We start from the raw sequence: 26,347 nt of genomic DNA, 5'->3' as shown, positions 1-26,347 counted from the left end.
TGTAATAATATAAACAATGGTGGCTGTCATAAAATCTTGATGGATTTATTCAAACATAAATTAAACATTGAAGAACAGTAAAATTTATAATGAATATTTTATATGGTGCATATACAGTATTTAGCTAAATGCCCCTTTCTACAGTTTATTTTTCTATTTGACTAATGAGTTTATGTTCACCAAATATGTTTTTTCAGAGATAAATGTGAAAATGTATCACTGCCACTACGTGACATTGTTTACAAGCTGTTATATTGACGTCTTTGCGTGGCTGAAACACTGATTGAGCGATTACACGAGACAAAACACTGATTGTAAAGTTGTACTCTTTCTTTTAACTTACCTTTCGGATGTTTAGTCATGTTTATTTTGTGCTGAAGCTGGTATTAATGTGGAGGAGATGATTAGTTCTCGCATCTCATGTCTGTTGAACTGACACAAAAGTATTCAAATATAATTTTTCCTCGCATCTCATGTTTGTTTACATGCGAAGTAGCCACATGAAAACTTATAGCTTGACTATAAATGTGCCCGGTGCAACTCAGTTATAATTGTGCAATGTAAATTTTTGTCCCTCTCAAACTTTTTCCATTTCTTCTTCTCTCTTATAGCCGACACTGCGAGCAGGGGCTACTACAAAAGTTATCCACTAATGGATTTCTCTCAGCATCATTCCCCTCCTGCACCTTTCCAATCAATGCCGATGCACCAGAAAGACAAGTCCTACCTCCACCAGGTCCTCCCTTCCCATGACATCCATTCCCCCCTTTCGATCTCAATCCCAACCAACCAGCTGGAGAGGACCCGCATCCCAAAAACCATTACCCACCCTCAGCTTTCCAGCTCAGCCTTCAAAGCTTGGGATTCTGGACAAAGACATGTCCACCGGCAGACTTCGCATCCAGGGCATTCCGCTCGCCGTCAGACCTACAGCAGCAGGAGACAGTACAGCATAGAAACACTACCAGAGTTCCTCTCCCAGCCCACAGCCTATGCGGGACAACCACTGTATCAGCCACATTACAAACATAAGGCCTACCAGACCAACAGCAAGACGGAGGTCACTGTCTGAGGAAATGGGAAAGAAAGAAACAACACTGCTGACTGTTATCAGACTGAATGCACAAATACTACAATGTCAGGACTACGTAGTCATTTCTACTTTCAGTGTTAAACCCCTCTTTATATAGTTTATATGCGACCCACTTTTCTGAGTTCATCTCTGGCCTCTGTGTCACTGACAACGAGGTGAGTGTTCACATCAGAACACAGGACTGGAGCCCGAAGCCACATTAGCTCAATGGGGACAATGCCATCATCACGTCAGCCTAAATCTATGTCATTAAGGGACGTTCCCTTAAAGATCCTGCCCATCTTTAGGTAAACACAACCTCAGGATTCCTTATATGAAAAAAGACACAAAACAAACTTGTTCTCCTGCCCAAGAAGAGGCAAAGAGCAACACCCAGACGCCTGGTCTCACACTAGGATTTAAGTTAAAGCTTTGCTGAGTGAGTTGAGGATTTTGTGCTCATGAAGAAAGGTTTTTCGAGCTTGAGCAAATTTCACGGTCTTCCTCTCCAGCTTGGGTAGTCTCGCTGTGAGAACGTCACTCATTAAATTACTCATTTGTTTTAGGGGAATGATGTTGAGAAAAAAAACATAAGGCATACCAATCCGGTTCCTGTGGGTTATAATCACCTTTGTACAAAAGAACGAAGTTGATCTGTCAGTGAATATAACACTAACTTGACAAGCCTGATAAAGAACCATGAAACATTTATACTGAGAAAGACATTTCTCAAAGCTGAAAACTGTCTAGATGCATTTTTCTTCTTTTTCTCTGAATACAGATTTTTTTTTTGTTTTATTTTTGGCATGTTTGGCATTCTTGGGACAGAACTTAAAGGTATAGTTCACCCAAAATTCTGTAAATTAAATTTGAAGTTGATCTGTCAGTGAATATAACACTAACTTGACAAGCCTGATAAAGAACCATGAAACATTTATACTGAGAAAGACATTTCTCAAAGCTGAAAACTGTCTAGATGCATTTTTCTTATTTTTCTCTGAATACAGATTTTTTTTTGTTTTATTTTTGGCATGTTTGGCATTCTTGGGACAGAACTTAAAGGTATAGTTCACCCAAAATTCTGTAAATTAAATTCCGTAATTTATTACTCACCCTCATGTTGTTCCAAACCCGAAGACCTTAGTTCATCTTAGGAACACAAATTAATATATTTTTGATGAAATCCAAGAGGTTTCTGACCCTGCATATACATCAACACAACTGACACGTTCAAGGACCAAAAAAGGTATTAAGGACATTGTTAAAATAGTCCACGTGACATCAGTTGTTCAACTGTCATTTTATAAAGGTACGAGAATACTTTTTGTGGCAGAAGAAAACAAAAATAAATGTATTAAACAATTTCTTCTCTTCTTCCTGGATGTGCTGTGGCTTTTTGCAAGCAGAGGAATGCACATGCATTGCGTCGTGGTACACTTGTGAACGTGTGTCGAAGAATTACCCAGAAGAGAAGTTACCCAGTTTTCTTTGCATGCTAAAAGTATTCTTGTAGCTTCATAAAATTACCACTGATGTCACATGGACTATTTTAATGATGTCCTTACTACCTTTCTGGGCCTCGAATGTGGTAGTTCTATTGCTTTCTATGCAGGGTCAGAAAGCTCTCGGATTTCATTCAAAATATCTTAATTTGTGTTCCGAATCTTAATGAAGGGTTTACGGGTTTGAAACAACATGAAGGCGAGTAATTAATGACAGAATTTTCATTTTTGCATGAACTATCACTTTAACAGGAAGCAAAGTAGAAGCAAAAGAAGGTTGGGATTGAGAAAGGACCCCAAAACAGGACTCAAACTCTGGTCAGATTATGAACTGCATGGCAGAATGCTGCCCACAAGGCTATCGGCTCTGTCCTGGATGAATTTTCTGTGGAAACAAAGAAAATCTTGTTTCATGAGTCTTCATTATAGTTTTACATTCAAATCACTCCAGTCATGGAGTGAAGACATTATCAAGCATCTATCTTCAATTTATTCCTGTTTTTTTAATCTCTTGTTTGCTTAAAAATAGTCTGATCTTCACTATCTCCTCCGTTACACAAGACCGTCTGACTAAAAGTGTCCAGTCCTCACGGTCATGCTGAGTAGCTCACTTTACAGATTATTGACCAAGGCGGATTGCCTCATGGTGTGAGGCTGAAGAAATGATGCCAGCAGCTCTGAGCAATAATCCGGACCTTGGAACTGGGAATGAAGCACATCAATCTTGTAAAACAAGCTATGCAATGGCAAAAATATCAGCTCTAGTGAATTAACCATTCTTGAAATCAAGATCTCACGAGCACTAGCTCTCTTGTAGGCGAGCCTTGCACTGTTTACCTTATACTTGTGTGTCCTTCCTTTCACTTGGATCACTGGAGAGAGTTACCAGAACTTTTACCTCAGAAACAATGTATCCAAATGCAAAAACAAGATTTACTTCAATACCATATAGCAAGTCTGACGGGGAAAAGTATGCCACTTCAGGATCCAAGCTAACTGTGTCAGCTAATAATCTGCAGTAGAACCTGGAGATTCAAATTCATATTCTGCTATGACTAAAATCCCCAGCTAGTGGGATTGGGAAATGTAAAACCCATAGTGATTAGAGAACTCTTTGAACAAGGAGGGGAAATCAGTGTTATTCCACACTGTTACTTGTTAAACTGTTGTATAAAAGTAATATATCACACTCACTGTCTGAATATTAGCACAGCTTATCATTCAGATCAACAGCACTCTTGCTAGTGTGATGTTCCTTAAAAGGTTTTAGTAGTAAAATATATGTACTTATAAGTGCGTCCTATACTGTACTGCGTGTGTTTTGCTTTTCTTCAACCCTCCTGTGAACTGGGCACTTCTGCTTTTTCTGTTTTTAAATGTATATTAAGCATACTACAAATATTTCTGTAAATATATATTTCTGTACAAGACTTGTATTATTTAATAAGAGAATATTTAGGAACTACACTAAAGAGATCTGCAATTCGAGTGTTAGTATAAATGCTATTTGTTACGTTAGTAATGCCTACAGTATTGTGTAAAAACTGTGTTAGATTATTTAACTTCATATATTCATATAAGGGCTTTTAACAACGACTGAAGAAATAAAACAAGAAAGGCTATTTTGAAAGGAAATTTACGGGTTTATATTCACGTTTTGAGTATATACGAGTAACCACCAAATAAACCCAAAAAAGTAATGCTTGAAATTATGAATCAGTTTTCAAATGTGGATTTGTACCTCAAACAATGTCTCTTCACAAAATAAAACTTTTCAAACGTCGTAACGCTTTTAGCAGACTGTGTTTGGTTACTGCTGCATTTATACTTCCACACGTTAATTCCACGTAATAGTATGACTCTTTCCCGAACTCCCTTAAAAATCACCACTCGCCATCCAAGGTGGGGTCTTCAAAGTCCAGGCTGGCGGGGTGGGGTGAGAAGCTCAGGTCACTGGTGTCCATTGGAGATGGGGAATGGTCCAGAATACTGGAAGTGCTCAGCATTTGATTGTGGAGGTCATCGATTAACGTCAACGGGCCGCCCGGCTCCACGCCGAGAAGAGGAGCACCAGTGGTGCTCTCCAGGAAGTCCTCCAGGCGACCGGTTCCAGAGCAAGGCCTGTACTGGGTGTCCGGGAGCTGCTGGGAAGGGGCGGGGACGGGGTCAGGGTGATGTTTGGGTGGCGAGAGGTGGAGCGGAGAAGGAGGTGGAGATGGAGTGGGTGGGCTTGTGTGGAGGTCTGACAGGGAGGGGTCTTGACTGGCTTTAAACCCAGATGAAATTTCTGAGAAAGAAGAGAGGTTTTTTATTTTTTTATATATATTCACACACTACCATTCAAAAGTTTGAGGTGGGTAAGATATTTTTTTTGTTGACGGTCTCTTATGCTTACCAAGTTTGCATTTATTTGATCAAAATACAGTAAAAACTGTAATTTTGTTAAATACTGTTACTGCTGCTTTCTATTTTAATCTATTTTAAAATGTAATTTATTCCTAAAATTACAAAGCTTCATTTTCAGCAGCCATGTGATCCTTCAGAAATCATTCTAATATGCTGATCTGGTCCCCAAGAAACATTTCTTATTATCAATGTTGCTGCTTAATATTTTCGTAGATTCTTTTTCCCCCCCCAGGATTCTTCGATACATAGAAAGCTAAAAAGAACGGCATTTATTTGAAAAATAATTCTTTTAAATATTATAAATGTCTTCACTGTCATTTTGGATCAATTGAAAGCATCCTTGCTGAATAAAATGATCAATTTCTAAAGTAAAAAGACCCTTTTACCTCCACTCTTGATCAGGATTTCAAACAGATCATCTATTTGCTGGTTGTTTGAGACATTATCCTGTAAACAGACAATACCATCAATGTTACAATAAGAAAAAAAACGGTTTAAACAGGAAAAGAAGGTGAAAAAATTAAAGAGAAAGAACAAAGAAGAAAGAAAGAATGAGTAAAAGGCATACTTTGAAACGCTGAGGAGGGTGAGGGTTCGGCTTTGGGAAGGAAGGGGTGAATAAAGTGTGTCTATCAAAAGTTGGGCAAATGTCCTCCTAGAATTGATGGAGATGATGGGTAGAGGAAGATGGATAAAGAAATACTAGCTTTAGCTCGAAACAAAGCAAGGAGGAGGAAAAAGGCAAAGAGAAAAAGGGTACTAACATTATTAATGCATGTGCAATACCTTAAACGAAGGAGGTGAGGAGAGTTTGCTGAGTGGGTTGGATTCCTCACAGAAGAAGGGCTCAAAGCTGGGTGGTGCAGACACTGGCTGGCTAGACTCTTTAACACGGGTGGTTTCCAAGTGGAGCCCTACTTTCTGTACCTGGAAATGGGAGATTTTAAAGGGGTCATAAGATGCGATTTCAGCCACGCCTACCTAAAACGGCTTGTTCTAACACGCTCCCACATATCTACATCACTATGTGGGAAGATTTGCATTACGCCGCCCGAAATGTTCACGCAAAGAAAGAAGGCGTAACTTTTATTCTCGCTGTAGTATTGTTGTTGCCGCCGCCATGTCGTGAAGGCACTGTGTGATGCGTTGTGAAAGTGAAACTACTTTGTTTGGCCTTCCAAAAGAGGACAATATCTGCTTTGTCATGCCTGGAGCTGATCCGTGCTGGTTGCTGAGGAAATACTACAACTTTGCGCTGTGGATCACCGGATCGGCATTTACCGTGGACGAAGCGGAGTCCAGCCCGGGGTCATCACATGTGGTTGCCGCAAGCCCGCCTGCCGCACCGTTCTTAAGCCCGCCGGCCTCCGCTCACTCTAGCCGGCCGCCGCTCACTCAAGCCCCCGGCCTCTGCTCACTCTAGGCCGCCGTGTGTGACGCTGTGCTTCGTTGTGAAAGCGAAACTACTTTGCTTGGCCTTCCAAAAATGGACATGACTAGAAATCAGTGGTTAAGTTGTATTTACAACACTGTTCCAGAACACTTCAACCCAAATATGCAGATGTGTGCAGCACATTTTATGGAGGACCGTTTCCTGATCCTGGGAGAGTAGACTACAATGCCGGCTGTTCTGACTCAACTCTCAAAAGAGTTTTTATATTTTATATATTTAAAGCAAGTTTTTTTGGGGAGTGTAGAGTAGGGCTTGTTGTTTGTCATTATTCAGATCACAAATGCAGACATGGTTTTGTGTTTACGCGGCGCGATGCAACACAACGCGTAAAAAGACAGTATAAGTCATTATAATCCATAATTATGTCCCCACTGGATGCAACGAATGCCTCATTTATAATGGGTTTTCATGTTTTTGAATCATCACTCCGGCCTGACAGGGCATCATCACAGTATGGTAAGGGGCGTAACACTTCCGTCACACGCTTGAGGTATTCGGCCAATCACAATGCACTGGATAGCTGGCCAATTTTTAGCAGCATCGTATGACCCCATTAACATGGGTCAGCTGCGGAGAGGAGAGAAAGAACAACTATCTGCAGCCCATCCCCTTATATTCCAGTGATTACTATGACTATAGTGCATATACATGGTTTTGTTAGCTCTCAATACAATCCACAAATGCACACGTTAGAGATGTTCATTTTAACCGGTTAACCGACCGTATAGAATTTTGACCTATTAATAGAATCAGTTAAATGGTTGAAAAAGTCATTTATTTATTTTTTCAGTAATTTCAAAAATATTTAAAAAGATTTGCTGCATGGTTTAAAATACACTACGCGTATACATTTTTTTTGGTTTTTTTTAGAGAAAAAAAAAAAGTCGCGTATAAGTCGCATTTTATTATTTAATTCAGAAATAGGCTTAATGCCGACCGCAAAATGTTTACAAACATTATAATAAACACTGCAAACATAGCTAGGCTATTTTAGTTCCCCTCATTCCACAACAAAGCCTTTCAATTAACAGTAGGCCTATTTAGAAAAGAATAAGAATTAAATATATAAGAAGCTATAGCAATATAAACGACAAGCCAAAATGAATTAATTTATGCTAAAATGAAACTGAAACCAACGTTGGGTCTCTCATTCCACACAAAATCAAATGTTTCCGTATTTGTGATGTATTTGAATTGCAAATTATTATTTATTATGTAATCTACTTCACTGGCATTCCAATATCCACGTAAAACAAAATGTTTTGCATAACATCACGGTGGTACTGTGATAACACTTAATGGCACAGATTTTACTACATACTTAAACTGAGCAGTGTGTTTTTTCCATATGTTTGACTGACTGTATTTTATTATGATAATGAACAGGCTGCATTGTCAAGGTAGCAATGCTTAACTGTGTGCGCGTATGTGGCGCCGGCGCAATCACTTGAGTGATTATATATGTATATATACTGTATATAGCCTAGCTTTATTATGTTTTTCTCCACTCGCAGAAGCGCTGCAGGTGCGTGATGTGATATGATGGCCAAGTGAATCCTCATGTTCTGTTTTTTGCTGCTTTTTGCTTTTAACGGGTCACAGACACTTATCCTTTCTAATTTAATTAAATTCTAATTTAAAATAATCTTGTCGGTTAACAGTTAATAATCGGTTAACAAGCGTCGGTTAACAAGCGTCGGTTGTCTGTTAGGAAAAATAACCTAAATGAACATCCCTAACACATGTATTTGAATACCTTTTTATATCAATAATTTAATGCACAACTGTAATTAAGTGCACATCACAGGGCAAACATGCAATTCCTTTGTACTACTGGACCATGACATTGCTTTTGAATGGCTGAGGAAAAATCCTGAGAGTCTGTTCAAATCTAGTGTGAATCAAGCAAATCCATGTGATGTTCACTCTATGTTGATTTCAAACTTGCAGAATAGTCAAAAAATCCTTAAATTAACAAATTTTGGCTCATAGGTTGAAAATAACATGCTTATTGTCTTTCATCATACACTATTTGTACATATCTGCTGTACATCTTAGTATTTCATGTACCTTTAGACTTCAGCGTTCAAATCAACAGAGCTCTCTAATTCATGCTATTTTTCATAACTGTAACAAGTTTGAAAAAAGCACATCCACATGTTATATGCACATACTTTTGTGATGGGCTCTCTGATACTCTGTGATTGGTTGGCAGAACTAGCCATATCAGTAGATGACTGGCTAGGGAGCTTGGTAGGGGTCGACTGCAATCTCTGAAACACAACAAACCAACAATTGAGATAAATATTATATAAAGAAAAAATGTCAGCATTGATAAGACCATTTTTCTTTAGCCCTAAATCAGCATATTAGAATAGTATCTAAATGATCATGTGACACTGAAGACTGCAGTACTGGCTGCTGAAAAATCAGCTTTGCCATTCAAGGAATAAAGTACATTTAAAACATTAAAATGGATACAAGATATTTTAAATTAAAAAATATTCTTTAATCAAAATCCATTAATCCACAAACTATTAAAAAATGTACAGACCACAAACTTAAACAGTAGAGTATATATAAATGAAATTAAGATATTAATAGATAAACTGTTGTTTAGTCACCTGTAGAGTGATTTGTCCATTGGATTTGCTCTGAGGAGACTTTCCAGTCAGGGTATCAACACTATTACTGGTGAGTGCAATCAGATAGCGGTTGCCATTGCTGTCAGTGACCAAAGTGGGTGTGGGATGAGCTTTCAGGAGATCCAGTGGGAAAGACGTAGTAATTTGAGTGCTAGACTGCTGATTGACAAACACCTGTGAAACCTGTAAAAAAAACAAAAAACAATGTAAAACAGTGGCAAGAATGGCATTAAATAAAAAACATACAATGCCATCTAAATCAATATCTAAGGTATTTGATAAGCTGGAAACGTGGCTGACCTGTGGTGTCTGCAACTGCTGCTGTGGCTGATTTTGAGGCTTCTGCTGCTTCTTCTGATTGCTTTGCAGCTGATTTTGCTGCCTCTGCTGGATGATTAGCTGCTGCAACTTTTGCTGCTGCTGCTGTTGCAGTAACTGTGTCTTCTTTTGCAATTGAGTTTTCTGCTGCTGTTGTAACAGAGTCTTCTGTTGCTGCTGTTGTAGTAACTTTACGTTCTGCTGCTGCAGTAGCTGCGCCTTCTGCTGCTGCAGTAATTGCGCTTTCTGCTGCTGTTGCAGTAACTGCGTCTTCTGCTGCTGCAACAGCAACACCTGTGTTTTTACTTGCTCTTGCTGCAGTTTCAGTGGGCCCATTTGCTGCTGTTGTTTTTGCTGTTGCAGTAACTGTGTCTTCTGTTGCTGTACGTTTGGTAGGTCCACCAGCATTTGCTGCTGCTGCTGCACCTGCAGCCGGTGAATCTGCTGCAGTTTGAGCAGAGTCTGCTGCGAACACTGCATCTGGATCTTCTTCTGGGGCTGGACTTGCTTCTGCAGGTCCTCGGTTGTGTCCATTTCATCCTTAATCTCTTCCTTTACCTTCACTTCCACTCCGTTAGACAGCAATGGTATTTCAGCATTAACCATGTTGTCTGTAACTTCTGCGGCTGCTCCACGCTTACCCTGCTCCAGCTGAGAACGCAGGGTCTCCACCAGTCTCTGCTTCTGCCTAAGCATGCGTGTCAACTCCTCGATCTGCTTGTCCTTCTCTTGAAGCATTTGGTCTTTGTCCAGAGGAGACACAGCAGATCCCGATGCTGCCACTGGACTTGGATCATGAGGCTGTGCGGCTAACAGGGGCCCCGGGTGAGAAAGGCAGCAGGAGGCCTGCATCTGCCCATGAGATTCCTCTTTAATTGGGGATGGGTGGTCTGGAGAGGGGTGCAGGCTGAGCTGGGTGAGAGGTGAGGTAACCTGTTAATGGAGAAACACAAGTTCTTAAAAAGAAATTAAACAGGGCCACACCCCTAATTTTCTTTTCACGGTTTCTGCTGTGCATCTTCTAAACCACAGACCTACCATTTCTCCAAACACATCCCCATTGCAGCTGGTCTCATCAGGACTCAATCCAGCCAGAGAGCGATCAGAGGGGGTAGGAGATGCAGGAGGAGAGGAGCTAGTGCTGCTGAAGCGCATGATTTGAGGTGGAGTTGTACTGTGGACCCTAGTGGTAGCCGCTACGGGAAAAGATGACATTGGAACAATCGTGTCTTTCGGGGCTTGATGTAGGGCGGCACCAGATGACTGAACTGACACCTGTGGTAAATGAGCAGAGACTGTTTTCATAGTTGCAGCACCTGTGGCTGATGAACAACTGATTTGCTCCTGGTAGTTCTTCAGTCTTTCAATGAGATCGTTCTTGGTGCCTGATACAGTCAACTTCCTCAATTTGAGCTCATGTTTAAGTTCAGCAACCTGGAAGAGAGATCCACAAGAGTGAAATAGTTGGGATCTGGAAGTAACAATTCCCATAATTTTCTCTAAAAGTTGTAATAGTGTGATTCATTTCAGAGCTGGTTGGTTTGGTTCATGGCTTAGAACTCCATATTTAGGATTTTTTTTTTATTTTTTACAAATCTCCATAGAGTAAGTGGGAAAAATACTTGAACCAAAATCGCCAACATTAGTAGTCAGTGTTATTGCTTTAGTATAAGTACATAAATTACAACTGTTACCCACTTTGAATTCATCCAGGTTTGCAGGCAAGGTGCTGGGCTTAGCTCCTCCCACTGTAGGCTGGCTCTGACGATTGGGCCCATTCTGATTGGAGGAGACTGTAGAGCATGTGGAAATAGTCTGGGAAGGGGAGGGGCCTGGATTGGTGGATGGTTGCTGCTTTTCAGCAGGAAGTCTGGATTTTAACAGATTTATTTTTGATTTATAGTTAAATCAGTTAGGTGTGTCTACACTTTTCTAAAACGGTGGCTCTCAACAAGCTTTGCTTCAGAACCCAGTTTATGTAACCTGCATTTAATATGGGTCATATTTTGTTTTATTTTGTATAGTTTGTCTATTTTTATTATTTAATATTAATATTTATTTAATATTAAATTGGAATCTTTTGTGACACAAGCAAAACAGATGTGTGACCCATTTTTGGGTCACAACCCACACCGGTTGAGAACCACTGCTCTAGCATTCAAAGGTTTGGGGTCAGTAAGACTTTAGTAAAGAAATTAATACTTTTATTCAGTGACTATGCATTAAACCGACTGAAAATGACATTTATAATGTTGAAAAGATTTCTATTTCAAAGAAATCCTGTTCTTTTGAACTTTCTATTGAGCAAAGAATAAACGTTTTACGGTTTCCACAAAAATAATACAAGCACAACTGTTTTCAACATTACTGATGAAATGTTTCTTGAACCAAATCAGCATATTAGCATGATTTCTGAATGATCACGTGACACTGAAGACTAGAGTAATGGCTGCTAAAAATTCAGTTTTGCATCACTGGAATAAATTAAATTTTAAGATATATTATAAAGTATGATATATAATATCAAAAGTATGTAATCTTACGGTTTTTAATGAAATTTTTATCATAAATACTTAAAAATAAAATAAAAAGTCTTATCAACCCCAGACACAGACATAATATGCACATACACAGTCATTACACAACTGACCTATCGGCAGGGTTTAAATTGGGCCGGGGTTTGAGCCCCGGCACATTGACTCCGGGGCTCGACATTAACTCCAGACAAGTGAGCATGCTGGGGTAAAAAATCAAAATGAAAAGTTTTTATATTTAAAATACAGTTAGTTAGGCAACATCACACAACGTTTTCACCATTACAACTGTTTAATAGTTCAATAAACATTTCAATAAGCAAGTACAATAATATTAGGCCACTTACATTTTAGGCGGAAACATAGCACATCTCACAGAAACCAGCCGATTCATTGCTGAATTATTCCGTGTTGTGAACGAATCGGTTGAGTCAAAGTTTCATTAGCCCATGCATAAACATCTGATGAATCTGCCATTTGAACGAATCGTATTGAATGAACGACTCAATGACTCACTCATTAAACGCTCACTACTGGCACCTACTGGCCTTTTAATTTCGTTGAAAAGTATAATTGCCACCATTTCTTGTTTGTATATTCAAAATTATTTAAAATAATCTCATAACATTATTCATGCAACTGTATTTTTTTTAGTGTACATTTTTTAATTTGATAACGTAGAGATAACAATAATTAAGGATGCACCGATACCGATCCTGGTATTGGTATCGGGCCCGATACTGAGCTCCTGTACTCATACTCGTACTCGTTAAAATGCGCCGATACCACAGCATGTGAAAAGTGACATATTCAGACAAAAAAACACCGACAACAGACAACAGAATGGAGTTATTAGGGATTAAAGATGTCTACGAAGTATATGTATGCAATGAATATAAAACATTCAGTATTAATGCCTGTATAGCTGATTTGCGCCAGCTGGTAAGCAAATCACGCTGAGTGGATTGAGCGCACGGCGGCGTAGATGCACGAGCTTGTCGAATGAATATCCTGCACGACTTTCTGGCAAAAGTGAAACTAACAGCCTGTGTGAAATGCACTTGTCCCTCTCATTCCCGCGTTGCACGTTTTGCTTGCTTCATGAGTGTTTCTGCATTATATGAGTGAATTTGGAAAATAAATCGCTGCACATTTCAGATGAAAAAAAACACGACTTCTATTTATGAAAATATCACAGTTAGGAGATTTATAGCGAGTGGTTCCCTGCATTATTACAGCAAATCACGTGATTACAGTACTAAGCCGCTGCAATGGAGCAGCTCTAATGCAATTAAATTAAAGATGTAGGCTACCATAGAGAGAGAAAAAATTAACAGTGAAAGTAACAAACTTGTAAAATACATTTTAATGAGCATAATTAAGTGTGAAACAGGATATACAGTCAAACCAAAAATTATTCAGAGACAGATATCATTTTTGATATTTTTTTACTAGTGTGTAGGACACTATAGTTCATTTATGTAAAGTAAGGATAGCAAAATAAACTAAACTGTGATATATTAAACCCAAAATTTCTTCATACAGTGGACTACCAGTAAAATTGATACAAATTTGGGACCAAAAATTATTCAGACAGAGTCTGGGAAAAAATTTAAGTTCAGGTTTGCATGAATACATATGCTGTCATTAAAGCGAAGGGTCACCCGACAAAGTATTGATAGTTGTGTATATATTGACAGCTGTATGAATAATTTTTGGTTTATTGTAATCCATTACATACCTTTCTATCAAAGTTATCTGACATTATCAAGCTGAATTTGTTCTGACACAGTGTAACTCTGAGTTCTTGTCATTTTCTAAACTATAGCGAATAAACTGTGATAATGTGAGAAATGTTGAAGGTGTCTGAATAAATTTTGGTGTGACTGTATCTATTTGATAAATGAAGTTAACCAACTAACATTATACATACTCTTGGTTTCTGTACCCAATATTTAAAAAATTTACAAATGCAATGAAAATATTGGTATCGGTACTCGGTATCGGCAAGTACCAAAAATAAAAGTATCGGGCGAGTACTGGAAAAAGTGGTATCCCTAACAATAGCCACATTATTATAATTTAATTTATAAATTAAATGTAAGAATTTGAAATGAAAGATGAAGTATTAATGAGGTTAGGGGGAAAATGCCCTCTATAAAAGGTAAAAAATGCCCTTGGATTAAATATAAAAAGCATGCAGATTTATATGTTACAGCTGATAGAAAACTGATAAGAATATTGCTTCAGAATAAATATTTTATGATTTTTTATTATTATTATTATATATATATATATTAGTGCTGTCAAACGATTAATCACATCCAAAATAAAAGTTTTTGTTTATGTAATATATGTGTGTACTGTATATTTATTATGTATATATAAATACACACAAATGCATGTATATATTTAAGAAAAATATGTTATATTTATATATAATATAAATTCTATAAATATAAATATATACTGTATGTGTGTATACATAATAAATATACACAGCGCACACACGCATATATTACATAAACAAAAACATTTATTTTGGATGCGATTAATCGCAATTAATAGCTTGACAGCACTAATATTATATATATATATATATATATAAGCCCCAAACCATAAAGACCCCCCCCACATAACAAATCCCAATTTAACCCCTGCCTATCGGTAAGCCCCTCCCCTCGAACGTAGATGAGCCAATGGCAGTCGAGTATCAGTTGCACGGGGAGCGGAACTCGGACATCTTTAGGTTTCAGAGCCATAGAGAAACATTGGAAGATCCGAAGCTCGCATCGGTTTGATGGTGGTTATGCTACAAAAATGGAAAAACTATGTGCCTGGGGTACTTGTAACACTGATTTCAGGTATCCTGAGAGGATACGCAATAGAATTTATTTTATTACATTTCCTAAACCCAAACAAAAAAGAGAAAAATGTCCCTAAGCATTCAACCCCAATCCCAATGAAGACAAAAGCATTAATTTTCTTGTTGTCATACTCTCATTAAGTTACAATTTTCATCTGCTCAAGCAGAACGTTAATGCCATCTAAATAGCGGACTGTTCTCACGTCATGTACAATGTAGGTCAAAAACACATAAATGAAGGTCTACATTTCAGTGCCTCTCCATATTAAACTGGTTAAATGTACATTAATTTAATTGTACCCTGTGATACATGAACAGTGTTGATCCTGCATGTTGTCATCCGCGATCGTGATGACGGTAATATGAGAGTTCTCCCGCTTGCATTGTGATCTGTAAACTCGCTTCGAGTTACCCACCATATTTGTGATCTGTAAACTCGCTTCGAGTTACCCACCATATTTATTTTTAAATATTTCGCTTCGAGTTACCCACCATATTTGTGATCTGTAAACTCGCTTCGAGTTACCCACCATATTTGTGATCTGTAAACTCGCTTCGAGTTACCCACCATATTTGTGATCTGTAAACTCGCTTCGAGTTACCCACCATATTTATTTTTAAATATTTTATATATCCCTCCATGGAATATTTAATTCACACTTGAATGGTGGCCCATCTGTGTCCAAAATTGTTCAAAAACATTGTGGGACAAGGTTTTCACACGGACAGCTGTCATTGTAAGAGAGTGAGCAGCTCCGTTTGTTTGTCTGAGGGAGCACCAGTAACTAAGGGGGGCGGGGATTACCGATAGGTCAATTACACACAACACAGTAAAGTGTATCCATAAACTGTGTGGTTGTACTCACTTTGGAGGTTTGGAGGTGATAGTGTGGTAGTTGTAGTGCTGCTGTTGCTGGTTGATGATCTGAAGCTGAAGAAAAAGCTGCTGCTGGTCTGCTGGTGTAGCGTATGAGGAGTCCAGTTGAGGAGGAGGCTCCCGGTCATTCTTCTGGTCAGGTGGGATATACTGGTGATATTTGAGTTTCTTCACTTTGGGCTTGTTATCTTTGGGTTTCTTGGATCGTTGAGATGTCCGATCTGTGCTGAACTTGGACTGCTGCTTATGGTGAAGACAAAGCAAAGGAATATCAAAAGAAAATGAGTGATGAAATCACATTTTTATTGATTTAGACTGAAAAATGAAACCCATGATAGGTTTGATGGCTTTCACTTTACCTTGGTATGTCCCGTCGGTGGACGGGAAGAGTTTGTCATGTTAGTTTCACTGGTTAGATTCTGTGGTGGAGAGGCGTCAGACGCAACGAGAGGAGAAGGTGGGGCCTGAGTGAGGAACTACAACAAATACACTGGTTAAATACAGTATGTGGTCTTAAATGAATTTCTTACATTGTCCTCTCTGTTCTTAAACTTGCAAATGTGGCTTATAATAACAAGGTCATTTAAAATACAAAACAATTTAAAAGGACAGTTCACTCAAATTAAAATACGAATGGAAAAAAGCAGCTTGGACATTCTGCTAAATGTATCTTTTCGTGTACTATTGAAAAAAGTTTAAAACAACATGATAATATGTTGGGTGTGTCTGAATGAATGTAGAGCAGTGCTGCCCTCTAGCTTACTGAAAGCACAAAAGCAATATTTAATTAATCTCATATTGAACAACTGAAACAGAAATATACCCGAGTGGGTGAGAGGTCTCCATTCAGTTTCATCATATCAGAGGGGGAGTGTTGAGGGGCAAGACCCAATGGAGAGTTCTGACTGCACTGGGGATCCGGTGACAGGGCATCACTACTGTCCTCGTCCAATGAGGAGCTCTCACCCTTTGGAGACTCTGTACCTGAAAATACACATAAGAAATTGGTTGTCTGATCTGTGCATGGACACATGTAAGGGGATAGTTCACCCAAAAATTCATCATTGATTACTCACTGCCGTGTCGTTCCAAATCCATAAGACTAATAATATTTTTAATGAAACCTGAGAGGTTGCTGTGTCTCCACTGAAAGTCCAGGTAACCAAAACTTAAGAGGATCCAAAAAGGCCATTAAGGCATTGTAAAATTATTCCATATGAATCGAGTGGTTTAATTTAAGTCTTATGAAAATTTGGGTGATTAAATGATGGCAGGATTTTCATTATGGGTAACTATCCTCTTAAAGGGAGCCATGTCGAATTACTCAGTCATGTCGTTCCAAACCTGTAAGACCTTCATTCATCTTCGGAACACAAATTAAGATATTTTTTTATGTAAAACAGTAAAACTTCACTTACATTTAACAGAATATGAGTTGTGAATGAGTCAGTGTGAGCAAATCTTTTAAGTAAAAATATTGACTTTTTTCAGTTCACTGTAGTTTACTGAACTGCTATGCAATTAAAATGACACAGTACATTTCCTAAACCCAAACAAAAAAGAGAAAAATGTCCCTAAGCATTCAACCCCAATCCCAATGAAGACAAAAGCATTAATTTTCTTGTTGTCATACTCTCATTAAGTTACAATTTTCATCTGCTCAAGCAGAACGTTAATGCCATCTAAATAGCGGACTGTTCTCACGTCATGTACAATGTAGGTCAAAAACACATAAATGAAGGTCTACATTTCAGTGCCTCTCCATATTAAACTGGTTAAATGTACATTAATTTAATTGTACCCTGTGATACATGAACAGTGTTGATCCTGCATGTTGTCATCCGCGATCGTGATGACGGTAATATGAGAGTTCTCCCGCTTGCATTGTGATCTGTAAACTCGCTTCGAGTTACCCACCATATTTGTGATCTGTAAACTCGCTTCGAGTTACCCACCATATTTATTTTTAAATATTTTATATATCCCTCCATGGAATATTTAATTCACACTTGAATGGTGGCCCATCTGTGTCCAAAATTGTTCAAAAACATTGTGGGACAAGGTTTTCACACGGACAGCTGTCATTGTAAGAGAGTGAGCAGCTCCGTTTGTTTGTCTGAGGGAGCACCAGTAACTAAGGGGGGCGGGGATTACCGATAGGTCAATTACACACAACACAGTAAAGTGTATCCATAAACTGTGTGGTTGTACTCACTTTGGAGGTGCGGGTAAGATAGTGTGGTAGTTGTAGTGCTGCTGTTGCTGGTTGATGATCTGAAGCTGAAGAAAAAGCTGCTGCTGGTGGAGGATTTTAGCGTATGAGGAGTCCAGTTGAGGAGGAGGCTCCCGGTCATTCTTCTGGTCAGGTGGGATATACTGGTGATATTTGAGTTTCTTCACTTTGGGCTTGTTATCTTTGGGTTTCTTGGATCGTTGAGATGTCCGATCTGTGCTGAACTTGGACTGCTGCTTATGGTGAAGACAAAGCAAAGGAATATCAAAAGAAAATGAGTGATGAAATCACATTTTTATTGATTTAGACTGAAAAATGAAACCCATGATAGGTTTGATGGCTTTCACTTTACCTTGGTATGTCCCGTCGGTGGACGGGAAGAGTTTGTCATGTTAGTTTCACTGGTTAGATTCTGTGGTGGAGAGGCGTCAGACGCAACGAGAGGAGAAGGTGGGGCCTGAGTGAGGAACTACAACAAATACACTGGTTAAATACAGTATGTGGTCTTAAATGAATTTCTTACATTGTCCTCTCTGTTCTTAAACTTGCAAATGTGGCTTATAATAACAAGGTCATTTAAAATACAAAACAATTTAAAAGGACAGTTCACTCAAATTAAAATACGAATGGAAAAAAGCAGCTTGGACATTCTGCTAAATGTATCTTTTCGTGTACTATTGAAAAAAGTTTAAAACAACATGATAATATGTTGGGTGTGTCTGAATGAATGTAGAGCAGTGCTGCCCTCTAGCTTACTGAAAGCACAAAAGCAATATTTAATTAATCTCATATTGAACAACTGAAACAGAAATATACCCGAGTGGGTGAGAGGTCTCCATTCAGTTTCATCATATCAGAGGGGGAGTGTTGAGGGGCAAGACCCAATGGAGAGTTCTGACTGCACTGGGGATCCGGTGACAGGGCATCACTACTGTCCTCGTCCAATGAGGAGCTCTCACCCTTTGGAGACTCTGTACCTGAAAATACACATAAGAAATTGGTTGTCTGATCTGTGCATGGACACATGTAAGGGGATAGTTCACCCAAAAATTCATCATTGATTACTCACTGCCGTGTCGTTCCAAATCCATAAGACTAATAATATTTTTAATGAAACCTGAGAGGTTGCTGTGTCTCCACTGAAAGTCCAGGTAACCAAAACTTAAGAGGATCCAAAAAGGCCATTAAGGCATTGTAAAATTATTCCATATGAATCGAGTGGTTTAATTTAAGTCTTATGAAAATTTGGGTGATTAAATGATGGCAGGATTTTCATTATGGGTAACTATCCTCTTAAAGGGAGCCATGTCGAATTACTCAGTCATGTCGTTCCAAACCTGTAAGACCTTCATTCATCTTCGGAACACAAATTAAGATATTTTTTTATGTAAAACAGTAAAACTTCACTTACATTTAACAGAATATGAGTTGTGAATGAGTCAGTGTGAGCAAATCTTTTAAGTAAAAATATTGACTTTTTTCAGTTCACTGTAGTTTACTGAACTGCTATGCAATTAAAATGACACAGGAACTTTATTGACAATAAATGTAGGTAAAGCTTCCTCTTTTTTGTCAACTTTGCAAATAATAGATTTGCACTGTTGTCATTTGTGGAGAAAATGCTTATGGTGTTTAAAACAGTAACACTGACAAAGCTGACATTGCGATAATAGTGACAGTGGTTACAGACTAACCGATGAGCGTGTGCACAGGGAGGATGTTCTTGTGGATGAGCTCGATGGGACCAGGGCGGTGGGAGATCTTATCATTGAGATCATCTGCCAATCGGGCTCTCTTCAGCTTCAGCTGCTTGGCCTGCAGTGAGGGCTCGGCTGAGGTCTCTGTGGGTGAAATATGATTATTAACAACTGAATCACTTCCTTTGATGTAAATACCATCTAAATTCCCCTCTAAGAGTCTACTGACTCAATTAGTACTTTTGCATGTTGATCAACTACCTGTTTCTATTGTAACGGAAATGGAAAAAAATGCAAAGGTTATAGAAAAATATAAACAGCTCCTTCACTCTTGAACAGGTCAGGATAAGGTTATGGCTATGGACCCTTTCACTGTAAGAAAGGTACATTGCAAGAGACAGAAACATACTGTGATCATTTAATATTACTCTGTTTTCATATTTAAAAAAGAATGACGTGACACTCACCTTCGAGGATGTGCATCCTGACCAGTTCTGACCTCTCTGGCCGACTCCTGATCTTCCTCTTCAGGTAATCCTCAGTCTGCACCAGTAAAAGAGAAAACAAGTGTCAATCAAGGATGACAAGAATGTGATGAAAAGGAAAAAGATAAGGTCACTCACGCGTGCTCTCTCCAGACTTCTCCTCTGTTCGTGAAAGGCAGCCGAACTCTTCAGTGCTGTGTACAGAATAGAGACAGAGACAGTCTTGCTTTATGTTCAGTCATAGGGATGTGCATTTTGGTCATTGTGACTGCCTCAAGGTACTCAACAGATTAATTAAGCGAGCATTCAGGAGCAGGAGCAAACCAAAATGTTTCCTGTGTGAACCACCCACTCCAAACAATGTCCCAATACATATTTTCACTCAATCACTGCCATGACTACCAAGTCATGTATCTGTGCCCACCTGTTTGCCTTAATTTATTAAGGTGCCTAAATATTTGATATTGAGGCATTATGTAAGAAGAATGAAAAACTCATCATTAAAGGTCATATTAAAAGGTCATATGTGAAAACACAGAAGATCCTCTTATATCAGATTGGCTCAAATCACCTGCTGAAAGAACAATAACAGCAGGTGTGTATATCCTTCTGCCTGAAATTGCATCTGGGAAATCAAAATCAATGTATTTTAACAGGATATAAAATAATATAGATATTTTATTATATACTCTTTACATTTTTAAAAATACATTTTTTTGCTAAATAGTTTGCTACTTCTCATTTTAGAGTATACCAAACAAGTATATTCCATAAATTGGTAGTAAACTGTACTTGTACGATGTATGTACAGTATAAATTTACTACCACAACAGCAGACATTATTTCTCTAAAAGAGGGCTGAACCAAAAAACAAGGACAGTAAACTGCACATGTGATTGAGCTGTAATATGAAAGGGATAACGGATTAAGAATGTGATGTAACAGCCAAGATTGGGTAACTAACTTCGAATTTCTGAAACCATAAGGTAGGGTCAGCAATGATCCGCCTTGTCTCTTTGCAACCGAGGCTCACAAAAATAAACCAAATGTACTGTACAAAGTTTGGGATCAGTAAGGTTTCATCAGCATATTAGAATCATTTCTAATCTAATGGCTGATTCAAAGTCGAGCTTTGCCATCACAAGAATAAATAAAAAAAAATGTTAAAACAGAAAGCAGTTATTTAATATTTCACAATATTACAGTTTGCACTGAGTTTTTGATCAAATAAATGTAGCCTTGCCACCTTAGAGAGCAAAATATAAAAAAATAGATAGATACATCATACTGATATTTAGTAACGCAAGTTTCTGAAGCTTATCCTGTAGAGTTGTGGATAAATGACATTAAAAGCATTAGGAAAGTTGACATAACCTGCATTGTAAGGCAAAAAGGTGAATTAAAACATGGCGGGAAACCTAAAAGTATAAAATTTCCCTTAGACATTCAATATAAATTTAATCTAAAATCTTTGATGAAAAAGTCGCCTCTTAGTTACATTAAACAGTTATGAAATCTTAATGTAATCCTGCAGGATTATGTGCGCAGCAAGTGCAATTGTCAATTAGTATTGTAACACAAGTGTTTAGTACTGTTTAAAGTTAACCAAACAGTTCATTTTTGGCTGTCGCTTTTAAAGAGCAAAGCTAGAGCTGCTTGAGCACTTCCTCCATCCCACAGAGGCCACACAGACAGCACAGTGTGAAGACTGCAAATTCCTCTCGTCTGATGAGCAGAACATAGAATAAGGAAGTGGAAACAATAGGGGAAGTAGATCCACCTGATAACACAACAACAGGCCCTTTCACAATGACTGTGTGTTGGCAATCAAGAGTCAGTCTTCTATACCAGACCACATCTAGAGAACAGTCCCATCCATTAAAGCCTGCTGGAGCCTATAAGCAAAACAAATGTTTATGCTGCAATATGCTCATGCAGAATGATCGGCTGTGAATGTTGCAATATCCGAATAGTAACATGAAATACTTGCGGCCATAGCTGCACCACAACAGCAACTTATTGACATACCAACAAATAGTGCCATATCAAGAGTCTGCATGTCATTGTGGCTAAACTGCATAACAAATATTTGTCATTATACCTAGCTTTAGAATATACAGTGGCCTCAAAATGTTTTTGGACACTTTACTCAAACTTAATGTATGAATGTCACTGCATATTAAATATCAATGCAAGTGGCATCTGAGAACATGCAATAGATTTTCATCAGGGAACCATTTTTGCAACTGCTTTTAATCAATTGGTCCGAAAGGGATTTTCCTGTCAGTAACCACAAGTATAGTTTAACACATTATCAATTTTTTTAACCAATTTGTTGCATAAAGCCTGACATCAAAAGAAAAAATAAGACGACAAAAAAAAAAAAAAGTTGCATACGGATTATGTTTTGTATCACATTTGATACATCAGTTTATTATGGCTCATAAAGTATAATAGAGTGAGAATGTGGAGCTCATACTTGAGGATAAAAATGCATTTTATTCAAAGGCCCAAACTGAGAAAAAATATGCAATTTGGTGCAGACATTGTTCCATGACCTAAAGGTGGCCATTTGTACAATTATTTAACTTGCTATAGAAGTATAAACTATCAGACGACAGAAGGCATAAAGAAGATTGTGTTTTCAGCAAAGACTTTATCATGTTGATTATTTGCTTTGATTTCATAATTTTGCACAATATATTGCTTATATAAATATAACACAAAATATTGTTTTATAATTTGAAACTTTGTGTTTGTGCTGTATTACTATAAATGTCATTAGCTTTATATTTTAGCATTATATTTTGCCAATACATTTATAAATTGACGTGAGTGCCCAAATACTTTTTGAAGCAACTATGCATATACTCACAAACTTTGCCAAAATTAACCTATTCATTCTTTGCAATCTGCTTTTGTTGCAAGTAAATGCACATTTGCAAAAAGTGTGATGCAAACGTGTGATGGTTGGTAACTAGAAGAGTAAAATCTGACTTACGAGGCATGATTCCTTGGCTGACCAGCTCCTCTCGCGTCCTTCTCTGTTGTAGTTTGAGCTGAAGAACTGCATGGAGAGAGAGGAAAGGGGTTCAGATTCAGAGAATGACTGATTCGATATTAACATCGGGACAGCTGCAGCCAGATGACTATAACATAATCAGGACAAGAGCTCGAAAGAGCCCTCTTTCAGTTTCTTTCTAACTAAAGAGTGAATGCTGAGGGCAGGGACTGTGAATGGTTAGGTTGTTTGGGTGGTTTTTCATACTTCCCGTTTCATCACACTCAACTACTTTCCTGAATTCAAAAAGTGTAACTGAGAGGCAATAGGCGTTCTTCAAATCAGGAACTTACATGCTGGCATAACACACTGAGTAAGTTGCTCAATGATTATAAAGAGGGTGGTGTGTAGACAGCATGAGGAATTAGTTTTATTGCTTTGTTCTGTGAAAAAAGCCGTTACAGTTACTATTATGTCAAATGTCATGTCAGGAGGGATGTGGCCTGTGAGTATTGATGGCATCCCAGGAGGCTTTAGAGGCAAGCGTGCACCTGTCAGTCCTGACACAATGACATCATCACCCACATGGCATTGCTTTGTGTGCACTAGTCAGTCAGCTGTTCTGCCCTTCACAGTCACAACGTCAGGGGATAAAGAAACAGAACATCGGCTACGCATGCCAAGACCAACCAAACACTCCTTTTTGGTAAAATAACCATAAGTAAAATAACAAATAAAGGTTCTTCACTGGCATCAGTGGTTCCATGAAGAACATTTAAAGGGTAAGTTCACCCAAAAATTAAAATCAACGTAATCAATGTTGTTTACGTTCAGTAGAAAACGCGCGCATGCTGAACGTAAACAACGCTGATTACGTTCTGGTGTACTCTCCAAAATGCCGGAAGACGGTAAGTCGGGGAGAAGAATGGTTGAATAAATTATATTATTATTTTTTTCTTTGCACACAAAATGTATTCTTGCTGCTTTGTAAAATTACAATTGAACCCCTGATGTCACATGGACTACTTTACCGATGTCCTTGCTATGTTTCTGTGCCTTGATCGTGGTAGTATCCTTGCTGTCTATGGGAGGGTCAGAGAGCTCTCAGATTTAATCAAAAATACAGTGGGGAAAAAAAGTATTTAGTCAGCCACCAATTGTGCAAGTTCTCCCACTTAAAAAGATGAGAGAGGCCTGTAATTTTCATCATAGGTATACCTCAACTATGAGAGACAAAATGAGAAAAAAAATCCAGAAAATCACATTGTAGGATTTTCATGGAAACTCTCCATTGCACAAAAGGTTATTGATGGTGGAAAAGGCTCTACTTTTCTACACGTAGAAAAAGTGATCTTTTAAGAACTGTTCACTGAAAGTTTCTTTGGGGAACAGAACATCGTTCTGCTATGGCATTACTACGAAAACCACTTTTGGAAGTGCATAAGGTGACAAAACCAATGGTTGCCACTTTGGTGACCAGCGGTGAGGATGTGAATCCTGCACTTTTAAATCAGAGCCCCTTTTTGTCACAGGTTCCCGTAAAATCCCAGAACACCCACTCTGGTTCTCACTTGCAAATTGAACACGAAAAGTTTCGCTATTTGTTCTAAATTCTTCCTATTCCCACTTCACTTTAACAGCTATTTTTGACCACCCACTCCTTAGAGCTGCTGGGCACTATTCTTGTACCCACTGAAGAAGAAACACAAGCCCTCTCGCAGCTCTCCGAGAACCTGGCCTGATAGTGTAAATCAATCAGACACTTTTAAATGCCAACACTCTCTCCATCTTCTCTTCGCCAGCCTGGAAAATTCCGAGGGAGACCTGGAAAGTGTGGTGTCAACATCCAGGTCTTGAGACAAAAGGAAAAAAGAAAACGAATCATGCAGACAACTGGGTTAATCCAAGAGCCTGTGTGTCTGGGGTCTTAATTAAACACGCCTCTTGCAGACTTTCCTCAAAGCCCCCGGGCCTGGCACGGTTTGCAGGTCAACCGGTGCTTGCTCTTGGCTCTGTACAAGCAGCTGGGGTGATCTCACCACTAAGACACTAGAATAATGGGGTCTGACGCATTAAAGGGTTAGTTCACCCAAAAATGAAAATTCTGTCATTAATTACTCACCCTCGTGTTGTTCCAAACCCGTAAGTCCTTCGTTCATCTTCGGAACACAATTTAAGATAAACAAAAATAAGTGACACAGTAGAGACGAAAATGTGGAATAAAGTCGTTATTTTTGTTTTCTTTGCGCAAAAAAGTATTCTCGTAGCTTCGTAATTTTACAGTTGAACCACTGATGTCACACGGGCTACTTTGTCGATCATCTTGGTACTTTCTGGACCTTGAACGTGGTAGTTACCTTGCTGCCTATGGGAGGGTCAGAGAGGCCACAGATTTCATAAAAAATATCTTAAATTGTGTTCTGAAGATGAACGAAGGTCTTATGGGTTTGGATCAACACGAGGGTGAGTAATTAATGACAGAATTTTCATTTTTGGGTGAACTAACCCTTTAAGACTTGGCATAAACGCTAATGAAGCTAAATTCAATGTATTAAATTGGGTGAACACCTGGAGGGTACTTTATTTATACTCTATAAAAGCTTAAAAACAACAATGCCCACCTTCTTTGAGGCTAAGATATGCTTGTCTGTCACAGTCCAGACTCACAGATAGCTTATCTTGACCATTTCGGATTGGTTGATCCTCAAAAGAGGAAGTATCAATTTGAAGGTAGTGGTTGGTGTCCAACATGTTTGGATCCAGTGTTGAAAGTCTCTGCAAATCTCAAAGTCAAAACTGATATTCCATAAATGGTCCAAAGTGAGGAAAACGGATTGCACAGCACAAGATATCCGTAACAGGTATGTTAGTCCACAATGACAGTATTTACAGTGTTTCAAATCAGAAACACTGTAAACACAGAATTGGAGAACAGACAGCTTCCACTTGGTTTCTTCCTCATCCAAAATCTGATCCTCGGTTAGGTCTCCTTTGGTTCTCAAAGGTGGATGCAGAGGCTCTGCACTCAGCAGAAGACATTCACAGAACAGCGTGTCTCTCACCCTCAAACACAGAGGAGGGTCTGCTGAGTGCCAATGACTGCTCGCTTCAGCTCAGCTGTTGCCTCTCCTTTACGCTCTACAATCTGGCAGAACCCCATTCACCCTCTCAGCTCTTTTCACTGGTTTATTAGGGTAGAATATATATATATATATATATATATATATATATATATATATATATATAAACACACGCGCA

The 26,347-nt window shown here is 38.6% G+C and overlaps 2 protein-coding genes across 6 annotated transcripts in view; one reads left to right on the top strand and one right to left on the bottom strand.

Annotated features, from left to right (window-relative positions):
* The window catches only part of LOC107584089 (protein shisa-9-like), a 30,222-nt gene extending 28,394 nt beyond the window's left edge, over positions 1-1,828 (top strand). For both annotated transcript variants that reach the window (XM_016270515.1, XM_016270513.1), the window contains exon 5: positions 612-1,828. In XM_016270515.1, the coding sequence (XP_016126001.1) occupies positions 612-1,072 (461 nt within the window). In that variant the 3' untranslated portion in view covers positions 1,073-1,828. The remainder of the gene's footprint in view (positions 1-611) is intronic.
* Positions 1,829-4,442: 2,614 nt separating this feature from the next.
* LOC107584087 (MKL/myocardin-like protein 1) overlaps positions 4,443-26,347 on the bottom strand; it is a 45,891-nt gene continuing 23,986 nt past the window's right edge. For 2 of the 4 annotated variants that reach the window (XM_016270510.1, XM_016270512.1), the window contains 16 exons: positions 23,090-23,155; positions 20,227-20,282; positions 20,071-20,146; positions 19,601-19,747; positions 18,723-18,883; positions 18,259-18,375; positions 17,889-18,139; positions 11,095-11,266; positions 10,435-10,830; positions 9,379-10,329; positions 9,058-9,261; positions 8,608-8,706; positions 5,767-5,907; positions 5,549-5,635; positions 5,367-5,427; positions 4,443-4,861 (listed from right to left, as the gene is read on the bottom strand). In XM_016270510.1, the coding sequence (XP_016125996.1) occupies positions 4,458-4,861; positions 5,367-5,427; positions 5,549-5,635; positions 5,767-5,907; positions 8,608-8,706; positions 9,058-9,261; positions 9,379-10,329; positions 10,435-10,830; positions 11,095-11,266; positions 17,889-18,139; positions 18,259-18,375; positions 18,723-18,883; positions 19,601-19,747; positions 20,071-20,146; positions 20,227-20,282; positions 23,090-23,155 (3,389 nt within the window). In that variant the 3' untranslated portion in view covers positions 4,443-4,457. Of the gene's footprint in view, positions 4,862-5,366; positions 5,428-5,548; positions 5,636-5,766; positions 5,908-8,607; positions 8,707-9,057; positions 9,262-9,378; positions 10,330-10,434; positions 10,831-11,094; positions 11,267-17,888; positions 18,140-18,258; positions 18,376-18,722; positions 18,884-19,600; positions 19,748-20,070; positions 20,147-20,226; positions 20,283-23,089; positions 23,156-25,710; positions 25,856-26,347 lie in introns of those variants that run through there. The other 2 variants (XM_016270509.1, XM_016270511.1) reach the window with 2 other exon arrangements.

The sequence above is a fragment of the Sinocyclocheilus grahami genome, unplaced genomic scaffold, assembly GCF_001515645.1.
Source record: "Sinocyclocheilus grahami isolate Dianchi unplaced genomic scaffold, SAMN03320097.WGS_v1.1 scaffold57.1, whole genome shotgun sequence".
Lineage (NCBI taxonomy): Eukaryota > Metazoa > Chordata > Actinopteri > Cypriniformes > Cyprinidae > Sinocyclocheilus > Sinocyclocheilus grahami.
The sequence above is the reverse complement of the archived record's forward strand: the minus strand, read 5'-3'. Positions and strand labels throughout refer to the sequence as shown.